Here is a 23,401-nt window from a genome sequence, read left to right on the forward strand (position 1 = left end):
TCTATTAACAGAGGCGTGAATTTCCACAGCTGCCACCTGTCCGTCCCATTCCTTCCCCAGCCCCGTCTTGCAGCTCTCAAGGCGGGGAGAGTTGGGGGTACCCCCCGGGGCACAGGGGAACCAGCTGTCACCAACATCTCTCCCGCCGACCCTCACCCCTCGACAGTTGGCGGCAGAGGGGATTAGCGGGATCGGCGAGGGGGCTCGGATCGCCGGGAGAAATGGGAAAGCGGGGGTGACTGGTGAGGCTCAGGAATGGGGCAGGGGAGAGGGAGCGAGCCCATCTTTCCCTCCCCTCCAGGCCCGCCGGTCAATCAGTAGTGCGTGTACTGAGCGCCTGCTGGATGCGGGGCCCAGCACTGAGCCCTTGGGAGAGGGCGGTAGGAAGTCTTCCCAGACTGAGCCCCCTCCTTTCTCTCCCCCTCCTCCCCCTCTCCACAGCACCTGTACATATGTATATATGTTTGTACAGATTTATTACTCTATTTATTTATTTATTTATTTATTTTCCTTGTACATATCTATTCTATTTTATTTTGTTAGTATGGTTTTGTTCTCTGTCTCCCCCTTTTAGACTGTGAGCCCACTGTTGGGTAGGGACTGTCTCTATATGTTGCCAACTTGGACTTCCCAAGCGCTTAGTACAGTGCTCTGCACACAGTAAGCGCTCAATAAATATGATTGATTGATTGATTGATATTTATTACTCTACTTATTTATTTATTTTACTTGTACATATTCTATTATTTTATTTTGTTAGTATGTTTGGTTTTGTTCTCTGTCTCCCCCTTTTAGACTGTGAGCCCGCTGTTGGGTAGGGACTGTCTCTATATGTTGCCAACTTGGACTTCCCAAGCGCTTAGTACAGTGCTCTGCACACAGTAAGCGCTCAATAAATACGATTGATATTTATTACTCTACTTATTTATTTATTTCACTTGTACATATTCTATTTATTTTTTTTGGTTTATATGTTTTGCTTTGTCGTCTGTCTCCCCCTTCTAGACTGTGAGCCTGCTGTTGGGTAGGGACCGTCTCTATATGTTGCCAACTTGGACTTCCCAAGCGCTTAGTACAGTGCTCTGCACACAGTAAGCGCTCCATAAATACGATTGAATGAATGAATGAATCGACGAGGGGCTCGGATCGCCGGGAGAAATGGGAAAGCAGGGATAACTGGTGAGGCTCAGGAATGGGGCAGGGGAGAGGGAGCGAGCCTATCTTTTTCTCCCCTCCAGGCCCGCCGGTTCAATCAGTAGTGTGTGTACTGAGCGCCTGCTGGATGTGGGGTCCAGCACAGAGCCCTGGGGAGAGGGCGGTAGGAGGCCTTCCCACACTGATCCCCCTCCTTCCCCTCCTCATCCTCCCCCTCCCCATCCTCCCCACCTTACCTCCTTCCCCTCCCCACAGCACCTGTGTATATGTATATATGTTTGTACAGATTTATTACTCTATTTATTTTACTTATACATATTTATTCTATTTATTTTATTTGGTTTATATGTTTTGCTTTGTCGTCTGTCTCCCCCTTCTAGACTGTGAGCCCGCTGTTGGGTAGGGACCGTCCCTATATGTTGCCAACTTGGACTTCCCAAGCGCTTAGTGCAGTGCTCTGCACACAGTAAGCGCTCAATAAATACGATTGAATGACTGAATCGAGACCTCCGATGACTGCCCTCAATGAACTAACGATCCAGACAAGCTAACAGAAATTTCAGAGAAGGGAGGGCGGAATAAGAGACGTGCTTCTGAGCGGGTGAGGGGGCTGTCTGTGCCCCCTGACCCGGAATGATCCCAGGGCTTCATTCAGTCATTGAATTGTATTTATTGAGCGCCTACTCTGTGCAAAGCACTGTACTAAGCACTTGAGAGAGTACACTGTAACAGTATAGCAGGCACATTCCCTGCCCACAGCGAGCTTCCGAACAGTCATGCCAGGATGGTAAGGCTGGGGAAAGCAGGGGCGGGAGACCTTATGGCCTGGTGTTCCACCAAGCCAACCGAGGATCAACCAGGAGGAATTAGAGAAGCAGTATTTGCCTAGTGAATAGGAGTCAAAAGGATCAATCAATCAATCAATCGTATTTATTGAGCGCTTACTGTGTGCAGAGCACTGTACTAAGCTCTTGGGAAGTCCAAGTTGGCAACATATAGAGACAGCCCCTATCCAACAGTGGGGTCACAGTCTAAAAGGGGGAGAGATCTGGGTTCCAATCCCAGCTCCGCTACTTGTCTGCTTTGGGACCTTAGGCGAGTCACTTCATTCCTCCGGGCCTCAGTTCTCTCCTCTTTAAAATGAGGATTAAGACTGGGAGCCCCATATGGGACATGGAATGGGTACAACCTGATTAGCGTGTATCTATCCAGCACTTAGTGCACTGCCTGGCACGGAGCGCTTAACAAATACCATAAAAAAAAAATAGTGGGTTTTCACTACAGCAAGAAAGCGTTGAGTTAGTAGTTGAGTTAGTTGAGTTAGTAGTCGAGAAGCAGCGTGGCTCAGTGGAAAGAGCCCGGGCTTTGGAGTCAGAGGTCAGCGGTTCAAATCCTGGCTCCGCCAGTTGTCAGCTGTGTGACTTTGGGCAAGTCACTTCACTTCTCTGGGCCTCAGTGACCTCATCTGTAAAATGGGGATGAAGACTGTGAGCCCCCCGTGGGACAACCTGATCACCTTGTAACTCCCCAGCGCTTAGAACAATGCTTTGCACATAGCAAGCACTTAATAAATGCCATTATTATACAGCGCTTAGAACAGTGCTTTGCACATAGTAAGCGCTTAATAAATGCCATCATTATTATTATTATTAGTTGGGGAAGATCTCCAGGAGGCTGAGCCCCCTTGTTCCTCTCCCCCTCGTCCCCCTTCCATCCCCCCCGCCTTACCTCCTTCCCTTCCCCACAGCACCTGTATATATGGATATATGTTTGTACATATTTCTTACTCTATTTATTTTACTTGTACATATCTATTCTGTTTATTTTATTTTGCGAATATGTTTGGTTTTGTTCTCTGTCTCCCCCTTTTAGACTGTGAGCCCACTGTTGGGTAGGGACTGTCTCTATGTGTTGCCAATTTGTACTTCCCAAGCGCTTAGTACAGTGCTCTGCACATAGTAAGCGCTCAATAAATACGATTGATTGAATAAATACGATTGATTGATTGATTAGACAGGGCCACTGAGAGAAGGGACCTCCTCTGGCCCCTGGAGAGGTTTTTTTATTTGCTGTTTGGAGGGTTTTTTTAACGGTTTTAAGCGCTTATGTTGCAGGCACTATTCTAAGCACCAGAGTAAATAAAAGATAATCAGGTTGGACACAGTCCACGTCCCCCATGGGGCTCCCAGTCTTAATCCCTATTTTACAGATGAGGTAAGCGAGGTACAGATAAGTGAAGTGACTTGTCCAAGGTCACACAACAGACACGTGGTAGAACCGGGATTAGAACCCAGGTCCAGCTCTTTCCACTAGGCCACGCTGCTTCCTTGGCATAAGGCTTCTGTCTCCCCCTTCTAGACCGTAAGCCCACTGTTGGGTAGGGACCGTCTCTATATGTTGCCAACTTGGACTTCCCAAGCGCTTAGTACAGTGCTCTGCACACAGTAAGCACTCAATAAATACGATTGAATGAATGAATGAATAAGCCTTCAGCGGCGCAGAGGCGGGGGTAATTTTTATTAATGTCCATGTCCCCCTCAAGACTATAATCTCATTGTGGGCGGGGACTGTGTCCATTATATTGTTATACTGTACTCTCCTAAGAGCTTAGTACAGTGCTCTGCATACAGTAAGCGCTCAATAAATACGATTGAATGAATGAATGAATAAGCCTTCAGCGGCGCAGAGGCGGGGGTAATTTTTATTAATGTCCATGCCCCCCTCTAGACTATAATCTCACTGTGGGTGGGGACTGTGTCTGTTATATTGTTATATTGTACTCTTCTAGGAGCTTAGTACAGTGCTCTGCACACAAGCGCTCAATAAATACGATTGGCAGACGGACTGACTGATCTCAGTGTCCTCCTGTGTCGGCTCCATCCCCACCCAAACCCTGGGGCCCTGTAAGCCGCAGCAGGGAACGCATCAGTGAAAAGCCCGTCCACGTTCCCAGACGGGAAGTATTTGGAAAAAATTTTTTCCAGCCTTCTCCGGGAATAGGTCCCCGCCCCATGTGGAGTTTCCAGCCCTTCTCCTCCTCTTCCTCCCTGCATCCTGCGCCTCAGCGATCTTTCACAGGGATCGTGTTACAGCCCCAGCCTCTCGGAATAAACCTTAGGAATTTCCTTCGGTCGGATGACCGGCAGAGGGAAAAATGTGCGGTTGGAGGCCGGCCTGCCCCTCCGGCCCGCTCTCCGTGACCCCGGGGCGGCATTCCCGGCCGGGCCCGAGGTTTGGCCTCCCTAGGAGTCGGTCATCCGGGTGCCCTCGGCTCCGGTCTCGGACACCGTCAGGCTGAGCCCTCGGTGCCACGGCCGGGCCTCGGACCCAGGACTGGAAGTCCCTTTTAGACCGTGAGCCCACTATTGGGTAGGGACTGTCTCTCTATGTTGCCAATTTGTACTTCCCAAGCGCTTAGTACAGTGCTCTGCACACAGTGAGCACTCAATAAATACGATTGATGATGATGGAAGTCAAAATGCCCCCGGCCAAGGGGGTGCGGGCGACTCCGCGAACCCCCCTCTCACCTCTGGAATCATCAGAGTCAGCCAGCTGTATTTATTGAGTGCTTCCCGGGTACAGAGCACTGTACTATTTATTTTATTTTGTTAATATGTTTGGTTTTGTTCTCTGTCTCCCCCTTCTAGACTGTGAGCCCGCTATTGGGTACAGTGCTCCGCACACAGTAAGCGCTCAATAAATACGATTGATTGATTAATTAGACAGGGCCACTGAGAGAAGGGACCTCATCTGGCCCCTGGAGAGGTTCTTTTATTTGCTGTTTGGAGGGTTTTTTTTAACGGTTTTAAGCGCTTCTTACGTTGCAGGCACTGTACTAAGCACCAGAGTAAATAAAAGATAATCAGGTTGGACACAGTCCACGTCCCCCATGGGGCTCCCAGTCTTAATCCCCATTTTACAGATGAGGTAAGCGAGGTACAGATAAGTGCAGTGACTTGTCCAAGGTCACACAACAGACATGTGGTAGAACCGGGATTGGAACCCAGGTCCAGCTCTTTCCACTAGGCCACGCTGCTTCTTTGGCATAAGGCTTCTGTCCCCGCTTCTAGACCGTGAGCCCACTGTTGGGTAGGGACCGTCTCTATATGTTGCCAACTTGTACTTCCCAAGCGCCTAGTACAGTGCTCTGCACACAGTAAGCACTCAATAAATGCGATTGATTGATTGATTGGCTCTCAGGCCCAGGCTCTACCCACTAGGCCGTGCTGCTTCTCTCTCTATAACAGGTAGCCCAGATGACCCAGTGGTCACTGAGATAGTCCAGCCTGGCCCTGAAAAGGAGGTCTCATTCTGCTCCTCTTCCCGGGGGGCATCACAGTGACCACCCACGATGCGTGGCTCAGTGGAAAGGGCTTTGGAGTCAGAGGTCATGGGTTCAAATCCCGACCCCACCAACTGTCAGCTGTGTGACTTTGGGCAAGTCACTTTACTTCTCTGGGCCTCAGTTCCCTCATCTGTAAAATAGGGATTAAGACTGTGACTTACAACCTGATCACCTTGTAACCTCCCCAGCGCTTAGAACAGTGCTTTGCACATAGTAAGCACTTAATAAATGCCATTATTATTATTATTACGAAGTGCTTGGAAGAATACAGTTTAACAGCTCATGGGCAGGGAATGTTTCTGTTTATTGTTATCACGTACTCTCCCAAGCACTTGGTACGGTGCCCTGCGCACAGTGAGTGCTCAGTAAATGCGATTAAATGAACGAATGCAACAGACATATTCCCTGCCCACAGCGAGCTTGCGGTGTAGAGGGGGAGATAGACATTAATAGAAGTAAATAAATCACAGATATGAATGGAAGTGCTGTAGGTGAGGCCTCAATGTGACAAGTTGTGCTGTCCCGGCCTGGCCAGTCGTGGGCTTGGGTAGGGTCAGCGGGGCACTGAATCCTGCCAGCGTATGCCATCTGGCCAGCCCTGATCCCTGGGCTCCATGCCAGGACCCCCCCCCTCCTCTCCCCTCGTCCCCCTCTCCATCCCCCCATCTTACCTCCCTCCCTTCCCCACAGCACCTGTATATATGTATATATGTTTGTACATATTTTTATACTCTATTTATTTATTTAATTTATTCGTACATATCTATTCTATTTATTTTATTTTGTTAGTATGTTTGGTTTTGTTCTGTGTCTCCCCCCTTTTAGACTGTGAGCCCACTGTTGGGTAGGGACTGTCTCTATATGTTGCCAATTTGTACTTCCCAAGCGCTTAGTCCAGTGCTCTGCACATAGTAAGCGCTCAATAAATACGATTGATGATGATGATGATGATGATGATGAGTTTCTGCCCCGGGTCAGGCGACACAGAGAAGTGGGCAGCCACCGGGTGGGAGATGCCACCCTGCCGGATATGGGGACCGGGGGGCTTTCCTCGGGGCTGTACCACCCTGGAGAGCCTGGCCGGCCCTGCTCCCAGCGGGCAGTAGTGGGCAGAGGCTGGGATGGAGGGGCCCCCGCAGAAGGGAGATTGTGCCTCCCTTAGTACAGTGCTCTGCACATAGTAAGCGCTCAATAAATACAATTGATGATGATGATGATGATGATGTGGCAGCGCGAGAGGCAAAAACTCCTCACCCTCGGCTTCCAGGCTGTCCATCCCCTCACCCCCTCCTACCTCCCCTCCCTTCTGTCCTTCTCCAGCCCAGCCCGCACCCTCCGCTCCTCTGCCACCGCTAATCTCCTCCCCGTGCCTCGTTCTCGCCTGTCCCGCCGTCGACCCGCGGCCCACGTCCTCCCCCTGGCCCGGAATGCCCTCCCTCCACACATCCGCCAAGCTAGCTCTCTTCATAATAAATAATAATAATAATAATACTGGCATTCATTAAGCGCTTACTATGTGCAAAGCACTGTTCTAAGCGCTGGGGAGGTTACAAGGTGATCAGGTTGTCCCTCGTGGGGCTCACAGTCAATCCCCATTTTACAGATGAGGTAACTGAGGCCCAGAGAAGTGAAGTGACTTGCCCAAAGTCACACAGCTGACAAGTGGCGGAGTCGGGATTTGAACCCATGACCTCTGACTCCAAAGCCCGGGCTCTTTCCACTAAGCCAAGCTGCTCCTTCATCCCTTCAAAGCCCTACTGAGAGCTCACCTCCTCCAGGAGGCCTTCCCACACTGAGCTCCCCCTTCTCCCCCTCCCCATTCCCCCCGACTTACCTCCTTCCCCTCCCCACAGCACCTGTATATATGTATATATGTTTGTACGTATTTACTACTCTATTTATTTTATTTGTACATATTTATTCTATTTATTTTATTTTGTTACTCTGTTTTGCTTTGTCGTCTGTCTCCCCCTCCTAGGCTGTGAGCCTGCTGTTGGGTAGGGACCGTCTCTGTATGTTGCCAACTTGGACTTCCCAAGCACTTAGTCCAGTGCTCTGCACACAGTAAGCGCTCAATAAATACAATTGAATAAATTGTAATTGGAATGCCCTCCCTCTGCCCATCCGCCAAGCTAGCTCTCTTCCTCCCTTCAAGGCCCTGCTGAGAGCTCACCTCCTCCAGGAGGCCTTCCCAGACTGAGCCCCTTCCTTCCTCTCCCCCTCGTCCCCCTCTCCATCCCCCCCATCTTACCTCCTTCCCTTCCCCACAGCACCTGTATATATGTATATATGGTTGTACATATTTATTACTCTATTTTACTTGTACATATCTATCCTATTTATTTTATTTTGTTAGTATGTTTGGTTTTGTTCTCTGTCTCCCCCTTTTAGACTGTGAGCCCACTGTTGAGTAGGGACCGTCTCTATATGTTGCCAATTTGTACTTCCCAAGCGCTTAGTCCAGTGCTCTGCACACAGTAAGCGCTCAATAAATACGATTGAATAAATGAATGAATGACAGTAAGCGCTCAATAAATATGAATGAATGAGAGGGGAGAGCAGCGAGGGGCCGGGCGCGAGAGTTCAAGGTGTGAGCTGGCAGGAGGGCCGGCGGGGGCACGGGCTGTGATGCCAATTTGTACTTCCCAAGCGCTTAGTACAGTGCTCTGCACATAGTAAGCGCTCAATAAATACGATTGATTGATTGATTGATTGATTGGGGGCAGCTGGACCCAGCTCGGGCCCGTTGGCGTCGGCCAGCTGCAGGCACACAAATGCTTCCGACATGCTCCCCGCCCCCCTTCCCGCTCCGACAAAGAGCAGCCCGACAAAGAGGGGGACCCGGGATGGGGGGGCGCGGCACGTGGCAGCCGCGCCCTCCGGTCCGTGACGTCAGGCCCGCTCCCCCCATCCCTCATCCGCCACCGGAAGGCTCATCGGTACCCTTTGTCTCCCGCTCCCAGATGCTCCGGGACCCCGGCGCAGGTGAGAGGAGGGTCTCCGAGAACAGCCTCACCCCGGAGGGCTCCGAAGGCGACCCAGGTAAGAAGCCGTGGGAGGGGCCGGTGGCCGAGCCGGAGGATTTGGGGGAATCCCAAATCCCCCCAACACGGGGCCGTCCGCTGAGCAGGAAAGCCTTTCAATGCCCTCACCCCCCCAAGGGCACTTACTTCCCAGACCACGATTCTGCTGCCCCAAATCACCCTGTTCCGGGTGGCACCGCAGGACATGCTGGGCTCAGGGAACAGCCAGGAGCCCCCATTAATAATAATAATGATGGCATTTATTAAGCGCTTACTATGTGCAAAGCACTGTTCTAAGCGCTGGGGAGGTTACAGGGTGATGAGGTTGTCCCACGGGGGGCTCACAGTCTTAATCTCCATTTTACAGATGAGGTTACGGAGGTTCGTTCATTCAATCCTATTTATTGAGCACTTACTATAATAATAAATAATAATAATAATGGCATTTATTAAGCGCTTACTATGTGCAAAGCACTGTTCTAAGTGCTGGGGAGGTTACAAGGTGATGAGGTTGTCCTACGTGGGGCTCACAGTCTTAATCTCCATTTTACAGATGAGGTTACGGAGGTTCATTCATTCAATCCTATTTATTGAGCACTTGCTATAATAATAAATAATAATAATAATAATGGCATTTATTAAGCGCTTACTATGTGCAAAGCACTGTTCTAAGCGCTGGGGAGGTTACAAGGTGATCAGGTTGTCCCACTTGGGGCTCACAGTCTTAATCTCCATTTTACAGATGAGGTTACGGAGGTTCATTCATTCAATCCTATTTATTGAGCACTTACTATAATAATAAGTAATAATAATAATGGCATTTATTAAGCGCTTACTATGTGCAAAGCACTGTTCTAAGCACTGGGGAGGTTACAAGGTGACAAGGTTGTCCCACGGGGGGCTCACAGTCTTAATCTCCATTTTACAGATGAGGTTACGGAGGTTCATTCATTCAATCCTATTTATTGGGCACTTACTATAATAATAAATAATAATAATAATGGCATTTATTAAGCGCTTACTATGTGCAAAGCACTGTTCTAAGCGCTGGGGAGGTTACAAGGTGATGAGGTTGTCCCACGGGGGGCTCACAGTCTTAATCTCCATTTTACAGATGAGGTTACGGAGGTTCATTCATTCAATCCTATTTATTGAGCACTTACTATAATAATAAATAATAATAATGGCATTTATTAAGTGCTTACTATGTGCAAAGCACTGTTCTAAGCGCTGGGGAGGTTACAAGGTGATGAGGTTGTCCTATGTGGGGCTCACAGTCTTAATCTCCATTTTACAGATGAGGTTACGGAGGTTCATTCATTCAATCCTATTTATTGACCACTTACTATAATAATAAATAATAATAGTAATGGCATTTATTAAGCGCTTACTATGTGCAAAGCACTGTTCTAAGTGCTGGGGAGGTTACAAGGTGATGAGGTTGTCCTACGTGGGGCTCACAGTCTTAATCTCCATTTTACAGATGAGGTTACGGAGGTTCATTCATTCAATCCTATTTATTGAGCACTTGCTATAATAATAAATAATAATAATAATGGCATTTATTAAGCGCTTACTATGTGCAAAGCACTGTTCTAAGCGCTGGGGAGGTTACAAGGTGATCAGGTTGTCCCACTTGGGGCTCACAGTCTTAATCTCCATTTTACAGATGAGGTTACGGAGGTTCATTCATTCAATCCTATTTATTGAGCACTTACTATAATAATAAATAATAAGCTCACAGTCTTAATCTCCATTTTACAGATGAGGTTACGGAGGTTCATTCATTCAATCCTATTTATTGAGCATTTACTATAATAATAAATAATAATAATAATGGCATTTATTAAGCGCTTACTATGTGCAAAGCACTGTTCTAAGCGCTGGGGAGGTTACAAGGTGATGAGGTTGTCCCACGGGGGGCTCACAGTCTTAATCTCCATTTTACAGATGAGGTTACGGAGGTTCATTCATTCAATCCTATTTATTGAGCACTTACTATAATAATAAATAATAATAATAATGGCATTTATTAAGCGCTTACTATGTGCAAAGCACTGTTCTAAGCGCTGGGGAGGTTACAAGGTGATCACGTTGTCCCACAGGGGACTCACAGTCTGAATCCCCATTTTACAGATGAGGTACTGAGGCACTGAGAAGTGAAGTGACTTGCCCAAAGTCACACAGCTGACAGTTGGCGGAGCAGGGCTTTGAACCCATGATCTTTGACTCCCAAGCCCGTGCTCTTTCCACTGAGCCACGCTGCTTGTGCAGAGCACTGTAATATAATAATAATAATAATAATTTTGGTATTTGTTAAGCACTTACTACATGCAAAGCACTCTTCTAAGCGCTGGGGAGGATACAAGGTGATCGGGTTGTCCCATGTGGGGCGCACAGTCTTAATCTCCATTTTACAGATGAGGTAACTGAGGCCCAGAGAAGTTAAATGACTTGCCCAAAGTCCACCGGCTACAAGTGGCGGAGCTGGGATTTGAACCCATGACCTCTGACTCCCAAGCCCGGGCTCTTTCCACTGAGCCGCGCTGCTTCTCTGTACTGTACAAAGCGCTTGGGAGTTATTTCTGTTACTGTCTGTTGCGGACAGGATACATCTGTTAATTCTGTTGTATTGTACTCTCCCAAATTCTTAGTACAGTGCTCTGCACACAGTAAGCGCTCAATAAATACGATTGATTGTTGCGGGCAGGATAAATCTTTTAATACTGTTGTATTGTACTCTCCCAAATTCTTAGTACAGTGCTCTGCACACAGTAAGCGCTCAATAAATACGATTGATTGATTGATTGTTGCGGACAGGATACATCTGTTAATTCTGTTGTACTCTCCCAAATTCTTAGTACAGTGCTCTGCACACAGTAAGCGCTCAATAAATACGATTGATTGATTGTTGCGGGCAGGATACATCTGTTAATTCTGTTGTATTGCACTCTCCCAAATTCTTAGTACAGTGCTCTGCACACAGTAAGCGCTCAATAAATATGATTGATTGATTGATTGTTGCAGGCAGGATACATCTGTTAATTCTGTTGTACTCTCCCAAATTCTTAGTACAGTGCTCTTCACACAGTAAGCGCTCAATAAATACGATTGATTGATTGATTGTTGCGAGCAGGATACATCTGTTAATTCTGTTGTATTGTACTCTCCCAAATTCTTAGTACAGTGCTCTGCACACAGTAAGCGCTCAATAAATACGATTGATTGATTGTTGCGGGCAGGATACATCTTTTAATTCTGTTGTATTGTACTCTCCCAAATTCTTAGTACAGTGCTCTGCACACAGTAAGCGCTCAATAAATACGATTGATTGATTGATTGTTGCGGGCAGGATGCATCTGTTAATTCTGTTGTACTCTCCCAAATTCTTAGTACAGTGCTCTGCACACAGTAAGCGCTCAATAAATACGATTGATTGATTGATTGTTGCGGGCAGGATACATCTGTTAATTCTGTTGTACTCTCCCAAATTCTTAGTACAGTGCTCTGCACACAGTAAGCGCTCAATAAATACGATTGATTGATTGATTGTTGCGGACAGGATACATCTGTTAATTCTGTTGTACTCTCCCAAATTCTTAGTACAGTGCTCTGCACACAGTAAGCGCTCAATAAATACGATTGATTGATTGTTGCGGGCAGGATACATCTGTTAATTCTGTTGTATTGCACTCTCCCAAATTCTTAGTACAGTGCTCTGCACACAGTAAGCGCTCAATAAATATGATTGATTGATTGATTGTTGCAGGCAGGATACATCTGTTAATTCTGTTGTACTCTCCCAAATTCTTAGTACAGTGCTCTTCACACAGTAAGCGCTCAATAAATACGATTGATTGATTGATTGTTGCGAGCAGGATACATCTGTTAATTCTGTTGTATTGTACTCTCCCAAATTCTTAGTACAGTGCTCTGCACACAGTAAGCGCTCAATAAATACGATTGATTGATTGTTGCGGGCAGGATACATCTTTTAATTCTGTTGTATTGTACTCTCCCAAATTCTTAGTACAGTGCTCTGCACACAGTAAGCGCTCAATAAATACGATTGATTGATTGATTGTTGCGGGCAGGATGCATCTGTTAATTCTGTTGTACTCTCCCAAATTCTTAGTACAGTGCTCTGCACACAGTAAGCGCTCAATAAATACGATTGATTGATTGATTGTTGCGGGCAGGATACATCTGTTAATTCTGTTGTACTCTCCCAAATTCTTAGTACAGTGCTCTGCACACAGTAAGCGCTCAATAAATACGGTTGATTGGTTGATTGATTGTCTCCCACCCCTCTAGACTGTAAACTCGTGTGGGCAGGGAATGTGAATGTGTCTGTTTATTGTTGTATTGTACTCTCCCAAGCGCTTAGTACAATGCTCTGCACAGAGCAAACTCTAAATACAATTGAATGAATGAGCAGAGACTGCAGTAATGCCATAAACTGATTCCCTGCCCACAAGGGGCTTACAGTCTAGAGGGGAAGACAGATAAATGACAGATGTAGGCATAAGTGGTGTGGGGCTGGAAGGGGGGATGAACAAAGAGAGCAAGCCACGGTGACACAGAAGGGAGTGGGAGAAGAGGAAAGGAGGGCTTAGTCAGGGAAGGCCTCGTGGAGGGTCAGGGAATTGGGGGCTGCAGTGTCGACGGCCTCCCGGACCGCCCCTTCCCTCAATCAATCAATCAATCGTATTTATTGAGCGCTTACTGTGTGCAGAGCACTGTACTAAGCACTTGGGAAATACAAGTTGGCAACATATAGAGACAGTCCCTACCCAACAGTGGGCTCGCAGTCTAAAAGGGGGTGACAGAGAACAAAACCAAACATACTAATAAAATAAATAGAATAGATATGTACAAGTAAAATAAATAAATAGAGTAATAAATATGTACAAACATATGTACATATATACAGGAATATATATATCATCATCAATCGTATTTATTGAGCGCTTACTGTGTGCAGAGCACTGGACTAAGTGCTTGGGAAGTACAAGTTGGCAACGTATAGAGACAGTCCCTACCCAACAGTGGGCTCGCAGTCTAAAAGGGGGAGACAGAGAACAAAACCAAACATACTAACAAAATAAATAGAATGGATATGTACAAGTAAAATAAATAAATAGAGTAATAAATATGTACAAACATATATACATATATACAGAAATATATGTATATATGTATTATATCATCATCATCATCAATCGTATTGAGCGCTTACTATGTGCAGAGCACTGTACTAAGTGCTTGGGAAGTACAAATTAGGAAGTACAAATATGTATATATATATATATATATATATATATATATATATATATATATATATATATATATATATATATATATATATATATATATATATATATATATATATATATATATTCCCTCCCATTTGCAGACCTGCTGGCACCTGCCGCCTTCAGCGTGGAGAAGCCCGAAGGCAGGAGGAGCCTGGAGCTCCCGCGAGGGTCCGACACGTCCATAAAGGACCGGATGGCTCGATACCAGGCAGCCGTATCCAAGCAGGGCCACGCCGCTCACTCCGGGGTATGTATCCGACGTTTCCATCCCTCCCCCACCCCCGGGAGGAAGATGAAGCCGGGGGCATTTCTGTCCCGACAGGAATTTCCCCAAACCCAAGGGCTCTCCCCACCCCTGGCTCGGTGTCCAAGAACTCCCGGATTCCTCTCCCTACCCCATTCCAGCTTCTCCCAGCACGGCGGAACCATCCGTCTGCCCCTCACGCAACTTCTGAGCCCTCAAGTGCTTTCGTCGAGGGAATTTCTTCCCACCGGGGCCAGGGCGTTTTGGGGTGGGGCACTGGGGTAGACGATCTGGGCATAGCAGAACTGGCATTATAATGGCATTTATTGAGCGCTTACTACGTGCAAAGCACTGTTCTAAGTGCTGGGGAGGTTACAGGGTGATCAGGTTGTCCCACAGGGGGCTCACAGTCTTAATCCCCATTTTACAGATGAGGTAACTGAGGCCCAGAGAAGTGAAGCGACTTGCCCAAAGTCACACAGCTAAGTGGTGGAGCCGGGATTTGAACCCATGACCTCTGACTCCAAGGCCCGGGCTCTTTCCACTGAGCCACGCCGCTTCTGTAGCTCTCCCAAGTGCTTAATACAGTGCTCTGCACACCGTAAGCCCTCGATAAATGCTGTTGAGAGATTGGAGTTTTGGGGGGTTTTTTTAAATGATATATGTTAAGCGTTTTGTCTGTGCCAGTCACTGTACTAGGCGTTGGGGTAGATACAGGCTAATCAGGCCGGACGCAGTCCATGTCCCGCATGGGGTTCACGGTCAAAAATGTACTTCCCAAGCGCTTAGTACAGTGCTGTGCACAGTAAGCGCTCAATAAATGAATGAATGAATATAATGGGAAAGGGGGCTTGGGCACCTCTACTCGTGGAGGCCTTGGGCACGCCATGCCCTTAAGGCCTGGGTTCCGTGGAACACCAGGTTCTGTGGGCATAGCCCTCCCAGGAGGGGCTGTGTCCCCGTGGGACCCAGGTGACCCAGATCCCAGTCCCAGCTGTGCCACTGGCCTGCTCTGCGGCCTTGGGCAAGTCACTTGGCCTCTCTGGGCCTCAGTTCCCTCATCTGTAAAATGGGGACAGGATACCTACTCCTCCACCGCCCCCAGACTGTAAGCCTGTTGCGGGCAGGATACATCTGTTAATTCTGTTGTACGCTCCCAAATTCTTAGTACAGTGCTCTGCACATAGTAAGCGCTCAACAAATAGCATTGATTAATTAGCCTGTGGGGCAGGGACTGTGTCTGTTATGATAATCTACCCTGGCACTCAATACAGAGTTTGGCCCAGAGTAACTATCTACTAGAGACCATAATAAAATCAGTCACTCCTGAGACTGTGAGGCCTGGGTGGGACAGGGACTGTGTGTGACCTGATTATGTTGTACCTTCTCCCAGCACTTAGTACGGTGTTTGGCGCAGAGTAAGTGCTCAAATGCCACCATTCTTCTTATTAGTCAATGGTATTTGTTGAGCACCTCCAGAGTGCTGAGCACTGTACTGAGCCCTCAAGGAGCTCACAGTCTGATGGAGATCCCAGAGCACCAAAGGGGGGGAGGTCAGGGGGCACCGACGACCAGCCCGTCACAGGGCAAACCTCTCCTTCGGCTGCGCCACTCCCAGATTCCTCCTCCCATGCCCCAGTTGGATCCAGGACCTCCGGTCCTCAGGGTGGCATTGCCAAGGCCGTGCTGGCCCTCTGGGCCACCGGCCAAACCTAGCAGGTAGCCACCAACAGCCGGGGGGCACGATGAGCCCACGAATCCCACCTCGGACCCTTCCTCCCTCTGGAGGTTGTCCCGGTGGTTCGTCCCGAGCTGGCCCATTTCCCGACGGTAGGGACCGCGACGCCGTTGGGGGTGGAAGGACGGAGGGGTGCCAGGGAGCCCTCCTACGAGCCTTCGGATTTCTCTGCCTCGGACCCCACCCCGCAGAGAGGCAGGTGGCTCTCTTTTCTCCCCGGACCCCCGGAGACGGCCCCAAACTGGCACGTGACTGCCAGTCTACCGGTGGTATCTATTTGCTCTTCTCCCCCGCACCCCCTTTCCCACCATTGCATCCAGAGGAAGCCCCTTTGCCCCAAACAGAGAGGCACCTCCGGGGCAGGAGTCAGAGCTTCTGTCCCCCAATGTGTCCCCACGATCGATTCGATTGATCGATCGGATGTGTGCAGCTCACCACCCCCGTCTTTCTTTCCAGGCGGGGCAGTGTTAGATCCAGGGTCAGTATCCTCCGTCCTTTTTGGCTGGCGCTAGCACCTCCCCGCCCTCTCCCCGGCTACAGACCGGTCGCTTCTGACCAAACTCACCAGCTTCGCACTGCCACACGCTGTGCCGCCAGAGGCCCGATCACGCCACACGTCGGGCACGTATGTGGTGTGTCCCGGCGGGCCTCAGAAGCCATCTGTTCCCGCAGTGATCTCGGAGGGGCGGAGCCACCGGCTGCTTTGTCGTTTTCACGGGGAGGGTGAGGGGCTGGGGGGGGGCCCGGCTGGGGAAGAGCCACGAGATCTTTTCTTCACCTCTCGCCCCTCCTCTTCTTCCCCCCTCCACGACCGCCGCCAGAATGAGCTGCTAAGAGGCCCCAGCCAGGAAGCCCAGAGCTACAAGTCCGAACACAAGGAGAACCTGCCCCCGACCCCCATGGGCGGCAGCTCCCGTCGGGAAGGGGATGAGGTAAGGGATGGCGGGATCTAGCAGCTGTACCGCGGCCGGTAGTCGCCGTCCGATGCGGACACCGAGCCGGCTCCCCAAAATGGCTGGAGGGGCGGTCTGGGGTCCGGTCAGGTGGGAGACAGCCCTGCAGATCTGGTTCTTTCGGTGGGACGCGGTCAGACCACCAAACTGGGCTCTGTGGATGTCGGGATTATAGGGCAGGCTGTGGGCCCCGTGGGCCTCACTCTGTGGGCAGAGCAGACCCAGAAGCCCAGCGGGCACAGCTGGGGCTGTGATGACAGCTCAAAGATCGACTCATAAACCAGGGATGCCCAGGGGAGCGGGGTGGGCGGTGATGATGGTAAAAGCTGGCTCCCTCAGCTCCCGAGACCCTCCCCAGCCGGCCTGCCCCTTCTCGTCACGCCGATGAGCTGCAACAAGAGCTTGACTGCAGCCAACTTGGCTGCCCCTGCAGTGAAATCATCCCATGCTGGCATGTGCCATGACATCAGCTTTGGCACCGCCCAGCCCCGAGGTTTCCCTGCAGAGGCAGGCAGATCAAACCGGAGGGGGAGGATAAGGTGAGGCCTCAGTAAGAGCACTCCAGACGACAAACTAAAACGGCGGGCGTTTCGCTCTCGGCCGGGTCGGCGGTTCCCGAATGGCTTGCCGCCAGGGTCGTCAGGCGGCTCAAGCAAAGCCGTCAGAGGAGAGTGGCAAGACCTGCCAGCTGGTCAGCGTGTCCAGGGGTGGCCTGCCTTGTTTGTCACGTGAACCGGCCCGCCGGGAACCTAGACCGGTCTCAAGGAGACCTCTGCATCTGAAGGAAAGGGCACCAAGTGGAGAGCTTGGAGTGGGGAAGGGACCAGGGCTGTGCCACGTAGGACACCGGTCACTTTCTGGGTGGCCAAGGGGTAGGGCACCACTTCCAGTCCGCTTCTGTAAGCCACTTCCAGCCTACCATCGAAGCGGGGCCTGGGCAGGGTTGGGTCGGGCAGCCTTTTCTTTAAATTGTGCCGGGGCTTTTGTGTCCCTCTGACTCCTCAGGCTTGCCTGGGCACGAGCTTGGTGGGCAGCCGGCTTTTCCAGCGGCCCTCGCACACCGGACAGGCTACCGAGCAGGCGCAGACCACCCGTGATTTTACAGCTCCCGTCTTGGGAGTTCCCGGGCACTCCTCCCACAGCCCCTGAGTCTGGCGGGGTCGGCGATGATGCCTACCGAGGAGTGCGTTCACGTGCCCGTTGGGCACTGCCTCGTGTTGCCCCCGTCTTCCCCCCACTCCGCTGCTAAGCGGCCGGTGTCGGAGGGTTTCGGACATTTGCCCTCCTTGTTGACGGTGCTCCCCGTTCTCTATTTCCCTCTCAGGTTTCCGGGAGCGACAAGGGTCCGGCTCTCCCGGGCAGGCTCGGTGAAGGAGACCCCGGTAAGCACGCGGGGGCCGACCACCCTCCCTCCGGGGGCCGCAGCCTGGGGGAGCGGCCAGCCCCCTGTAGTCATTCATTCAGTCGTGTTTATTGAGCGCTTACTGTGTGCAGAGCACTGTACTAAGCGCTTGGGAAGTACAAGTTGGCAACGTATAGAGACGGTCCCTGCCCAACAACGGGCTCACAGTCTAGAAGGGGGAGACGGACGACAAAGTAAAACGTGTGGACAGGTGTCGAGTCATCAGAATAAATAGAAATAAAGCTAGATGCACCTCATTACCAAAATAAATAGAACAGGAAATATGTACAAGTAAAATAAATAGAGTAATAAATCTGTACAAACATATATACAGGTGCTGTGGGGAGGGGAAGGAGGTAGGGCGGGGGGGGGATGGGGAGGCGCCCGGGTGGGTGAAGAAGTGTCTGGCAATGCCCTCTTGTGCATAGCGCAGTGGAAAGAGCTCGGGCTTTGGAGTCAGAGGTCATGGGTTCAAATCCCGGCCCCCATCAATTGTCAGCTGTGTGACTTTGGGCAAGTCACTTCACTTCTCTGGGCCTCAGTTCCCTCACCTGTAAAATGGGGATTAAGACTGTGAGCCCCCCAATGGGACAACCTGATCACCTTGTAGCCTCCCCAGCGCTTAGTACAGTGCTTTGCACATAGTAAGCGCTTAATAAATGCCATCGGTATTATTACCTATTTGCCAGCCTGTGGCCTGGCAGAGCACAGGAGGGGGAGGTGGGGCCTGGGAAGGCTTTCCCAAGGCCGGGAAGCAGGATGGAGGAGTGGTTAGAGCACAGGCCTGGGATTCGGAAGGTCATGGGTTCTAATCCCGGCTCTGCCACTCATCTGCTGTGTGGCCTTGGGCAAGTCACTCACTTCTCTGGGCCTCAGTTCCCTCACCTGTAAAATGGGAATTGAGACTGTGAACCCTATATGGGACAGGGACTGGGTCCTACCCGATTAGCTTGTATCTACCCCAGCACTTAGAACAGTGCCTGACACATGGTAAGCACTTAACAAATACCACAATTAAAGCCCTACTGAGAACTCACCTCCCCCAGGAGGCCTTCCCAGACTGAGCCCCCTCCTTCCTCTCCCCCTCCTCCCCCTCCCCATCCTCCCCGCCTTACCTTCTTCCCCTCCCCACAGCACCTGTATATATGTATATATGTTTGTATGGATTTATTACTCTATTTTATTTGTACATATTTATTCTATTTATTTTATTTTGTTAATATGTTTTGTTTTCTTTTCTCTGTCTTCCCCTTCTAGACTGTGAGCCCACTGTTGGGTAGGGACCGCCTCTATATGTTGCCAACCTGTACTTCCCAAGGGCTTAGTACAGTGCTCTGCACACAGTAAGTGCTCAATAAATACGATTGAATGATTGAATGAATGAAAGTGCTTTGCACACAGTAAGCGCTCAATAAATGCGATTGAATGAATGAATTACTTCTCCTTCAGAGAAGCAACATGGCCTAGTGGATAAAGCACGGGCCTCAGGGTCAGAAGGACCTGGATTCTAATCCCGGCTCCCTCCACTACTCGTGTGCTGTGAGACCTTGGGCAAGTCACTTCACTTCTCTGGTCCTCAGTTACCTTGTCTGTAAAATGGGGATTAAGACTGTGAGCCCCATTTGGGACAGGGGCCGTTCCTTGTATTTACCCCAGTACGTGTTTCAGTGCCTGGCACATGGTAAGGGCTTAACAGATACTGAAAAAAAAAAAATCTTCAGAGGGTTCAATTTCTATTGAGAGTCGGGGTGTTCTTCAATCAATCAATCAATCGTATTTATTGAGCACTTACTATGTGCAGAGCACTGTACTAAGCGCTTGGGAAGTACAAATTGGCAACATATAGAGACAGTCCCTACCCAACAGTGGGCTCACAGTCTAAAAGGGGGAGACAGAGAACAAAACCAAACATACTAACAAAATAAAATAAATAGAATAGATATGTACAAGTAAAATAAATAAATAAATAGAGTAATAAATATGTACAAACATATATACATATATACAGATGCTGTGGGGAAGGGAAGGAGGTAAGATGGGGGGGATGGAGAGGGGGACGAGGGGGAGAGGAAGGAAGTTCTTGGGGTGGAGAGGAGTGGGGGTCCTAGTGAGGACCAGTGCCAGAGCTTCTGCTGTTCCTGCCAGGGAGTGGGTGATGGAAATTCATTCAGTCGTATTTATTGAGCGCTCACTCTCTGCAGAGCACTGTACTGAGTGCTTAATGCCCTCTTCCATCGTAAAAACCCATCTGCCATCCCTGAGGAGGTGCATTGGGTGGGCCGGTACCCCCCAACCTAAGCCCCAGGAGGTTATGTGGGGGGCGGGGGGCTCTGTCCCCCGTGAAAACGCCCAAACTTGCCTAAAGTGAGGACAGCATGCCCCTCTGCCCCTTCTAGATGGCATAAGGCGTGAGAGCGACGCTCCAGGGCCCGTCCGGCCCCGGCATCCGAGCCCGGACGTCCTACCAGTGAACCCAGAGGACGCCTCTCCACCAAAAACCACCAAGGTACGGCCTCCGGGGCGTCGCTCGCAGCCGGGGAGTGACTGGGAGGAGAGGGAAGGAACAAAGATCCCCAGGCCACTGACAGGAGCTCTGTGGCTGGGAGGGTCGGGTCAACGTTGTGCTCGCGTGGCCCTTTCCGGAGGTTTGGGGGCTGGTTGGTTAGTAGGAAGGCAGATGGCCACAGGCCGGGCTGGTTCTCCCCTGGAAGGAAAAGACCACTGAGCAGCCTTCCGGCCTGCCTTTCTCCCGCGCCCTGCAAGCACTTCCACGCTGTGGACCGTCCGTGCCCGGGGCTTGGATTTCGAGTAGGCAACTCAGCCGAGGGGCGTCGGAGTAGCGGGCCACTCACGCCCAGTTTGGGGGCCACTGCTAGGCCGACCGGGAGCAGCCAGGATCAGTCCGTGAGCCCCGGTTTCTCCCTCGCTGCCCCCTTGGCTCCGAGGTGGGCTTCCGGCCCGCTTCCCAGGAGCCAGGCTCCAGGGGCGTGAACCGCACAGCTGGGGGCTCCCCCCCCACGACAGTGACACTCGCTTCCGGCCGGGGCGGGGAATCGATGAGCAGATGGCGCTGGGAGTCCTGGGTTCTAGCCTCCATGCCTTCTCCGGTTGTGTGTGGGCGTGGGAGTCGGAAGAACCTGGGTTCTAATCCTGGCTCTGCCATTGGTCTGCTGTGTGACCTTGGACGAGTCACTTCTCTGGGCCTCATCTGTAAAATCGGGATCAATAGTGTGAAAACTCTGTGGATCCACCCCCAGAACGATTGCAGGCGGAGATGGGGCGTTCAGAGAGAGACGTGTGGGTCGGAAACGACTCGACAGCGTGAGACAAGATAAATGTGAGCCCCATGTGGGACGGGGCCCCATTAGCTTGGGTCTACCCAGTGCTCAGTACAGTACTTGGCACATAGCAGCGCTTAGAAAATACCTTTAAAAAAAACCTTAATCTCTCCGAATCTGCAGCTCTCCACATGCGAAGCGGGGCTTGCAACCCTGCAGCCAGAGGGCCAGGCCGGGGCATGGGGCAGTTAGCCCGGTGTCTCAACCACGGCTGGGATGAATGGGGAACGTGGAGCCGCCTGACCAACTCGGAGGGCACCGGGGGCTTTGGCGGGCCGGCACGGGGCGTGGGATCACTCGGCGAGGGGGGCCCGGTGGCAACCGGTCTGTGTGGGTGGTGGCCGGGCCACACGGAGCCGCGAACGAGACCCGCCCGGGGTCAGGGCCGGCGTGCAGCGGGTGCCCCCTCCCCGAATTCCTGCCACGTTTGGCCGCCTAACCGGGGGCAGGCCTGGGGTGCCACAGCCCCCACCCCCGCAGACGGCGAGTGGGTTTCATTAAAAGTTCCCGTTTGTCTCTTCCAGCTTCTGTCTCCTGCTCCTGGCACCTAATCTCTGCTCCTGCCTTCTGCTTTCCTCCTCATGTGAGCTCAACTCGCAACCTTTTCTCGGGTTTTTCCTCTCTATTAACCGGACCGTCACCCCCACTGTGCTGGCGTCTGTGTAGAAAGCTCTCTCCGTGACCTCCCGACGTAGTTACGCGTGTGTACGGTCTCCCTTTCCGCCCTCTCCCACTCCTCTAGCTTTCCGGTCTCCCTTTCTGCCCCTCCTACCCCTCTGACTCTACCGAGGGAAACGTTTGCCCCGCTGTTTTCGGAGGTGGAAAACCGTCCCTCGCCGAGTCGGACGGGGCTGCCCGGGGGTGGGGATGAGGGGAGCGGAGGAAGAGATGCCCCAGAACTCAGACTGGTTGAACCCTCCTCCTCCCGGGACAGGGAAGGTTTGGGGCGCTGCTTCTGCCACCCCAGTGGGGACCCCTCAGGCTTGAGGATGAGGGTCAATGTTCAGGACGCCTCGAGGGGCCAGTGCTCTGCTACATCCTGTCTGCGGTGCCGGGGCAAACTTGATTAATCCTGAGCAAGGGTCTGGATCCCTGCCAGGCCTGAAATTACTTGTGGGCCCTTGAGCCAAGGGATAGGAAGGGCTGCCTAGGTTGGGCTTCTTTTACTTTGTTCCCTGAGGGGGGGTTCACTCCTTTCTGTTCCCTCCCTCTCTTCACGCCCTCTTTTCCTTCCATGTCCTCTCATCCTCCGGTCTCCCCCCTCTCTTCCCTTCCCCTTCCCAGTCCCCTTCATCTGTCTTCACTTCCTCCCAAGTCAGCCTGCCAAAATGGCCCTGCCCTTTCTGTAGCCCTTTCTGCAAGCGCTTAGTACAGTGCTGTGCACACAGTAAGCGCTCAATAAATATGATTGATTGATTGTAGCCCAGGTATCCTGAATCAGCTCACCCCGGAGGGCATTGGGCATTTTCCTGGGGGCCCGCTTGCCTTTGGTGGTCTGCCCCGTCACTTCCCCTACTTTCTCCGTGATGTCACCCAGGATAATGCCTATTAGCCTTGCCCTGGAAGCTCCGCCCCTTGGCCCGGCTTCTCAAGAAGTTAGTCGGATCCCTCCAGTGTCCTTGGAAGGACTTCGTTCCTGTTATCTGGAGGTTTCATTTCAATCCCTTCCGGCCCGTGGGCCCCATTCTGGGGGCCGATCGGCACGGCTGACCCAGCAGGCTTCCTGGCAAAGCCTGACTTTGTGGACCTTGGCCCTCCTCGCCCAGGAGAGACTGGATCCTTGGCCCTGTGGCCCTTGCCCACTTTTCAGAGCCCGGCACCTCCAGGCCGGGCGCTCGGATTCTTGGAATTCAGAGGGAGAAGAGCAACTGGGAGGGAGGCAGTG

The 23,401-nt window shown here is 51.1% G+C and overlaps 1 protein-coding gene across 4 annotated transcripts in view; it reads left to right on the forward strand.

Moving 5' to 3' along the window:
• LIMA1 (LIM domain and actin binding 1) overlaps positions 1 to 23,401 on the forward strand; it is a 99,041-nt gene that overhangs the window by 72,440 nt on the left and 3,200 nt on the right. For all 4 annotated transcript variants that reach the window (XM_038752296.1, XM_038752299.1, XM_038752298.1 and 1 more), the window contains exons 5-9: positions 8,464 to 8,542; positions 13,940 to 14,088; positions 16,645 to 16,755; positions 18,101 to 18,158; positions 20,575 to 20,684. In XM_038752296.1, coding sequence (XP_038608224.1) covers positions 8,464 to 8,542; positions 13,940 to 14,088; positions 16,645 to 16,755; positions 18,101 to 18,158; positions 20,575 to 20,684 — 507 coding nt within the window. The remainder of the gene's footprint in view (positions 1 to 8,463; positions 8,543 to 13,939; positions 14,089 to 16,644; positions 16,756 to 18,100; positions 18,159 to 20,574; positions 20,685 to 23,401) is intronic.

Source organism: Tachyglossus aculeatus, chromosome 10 (genome assembly GCF_015852505.1).
Source record: "Tachyglossus aculeatus isolate mTacAcu1 chromosome 10, mTacAcu1.pri, whole genome shotgun sequence".
Lineage (NCBI taxonomy): Eukaryota > Metazoa > Chordata > Mammalia > Monotremata > Tachyglossidae > Tachyglossus > Tachyglossus aculeatus.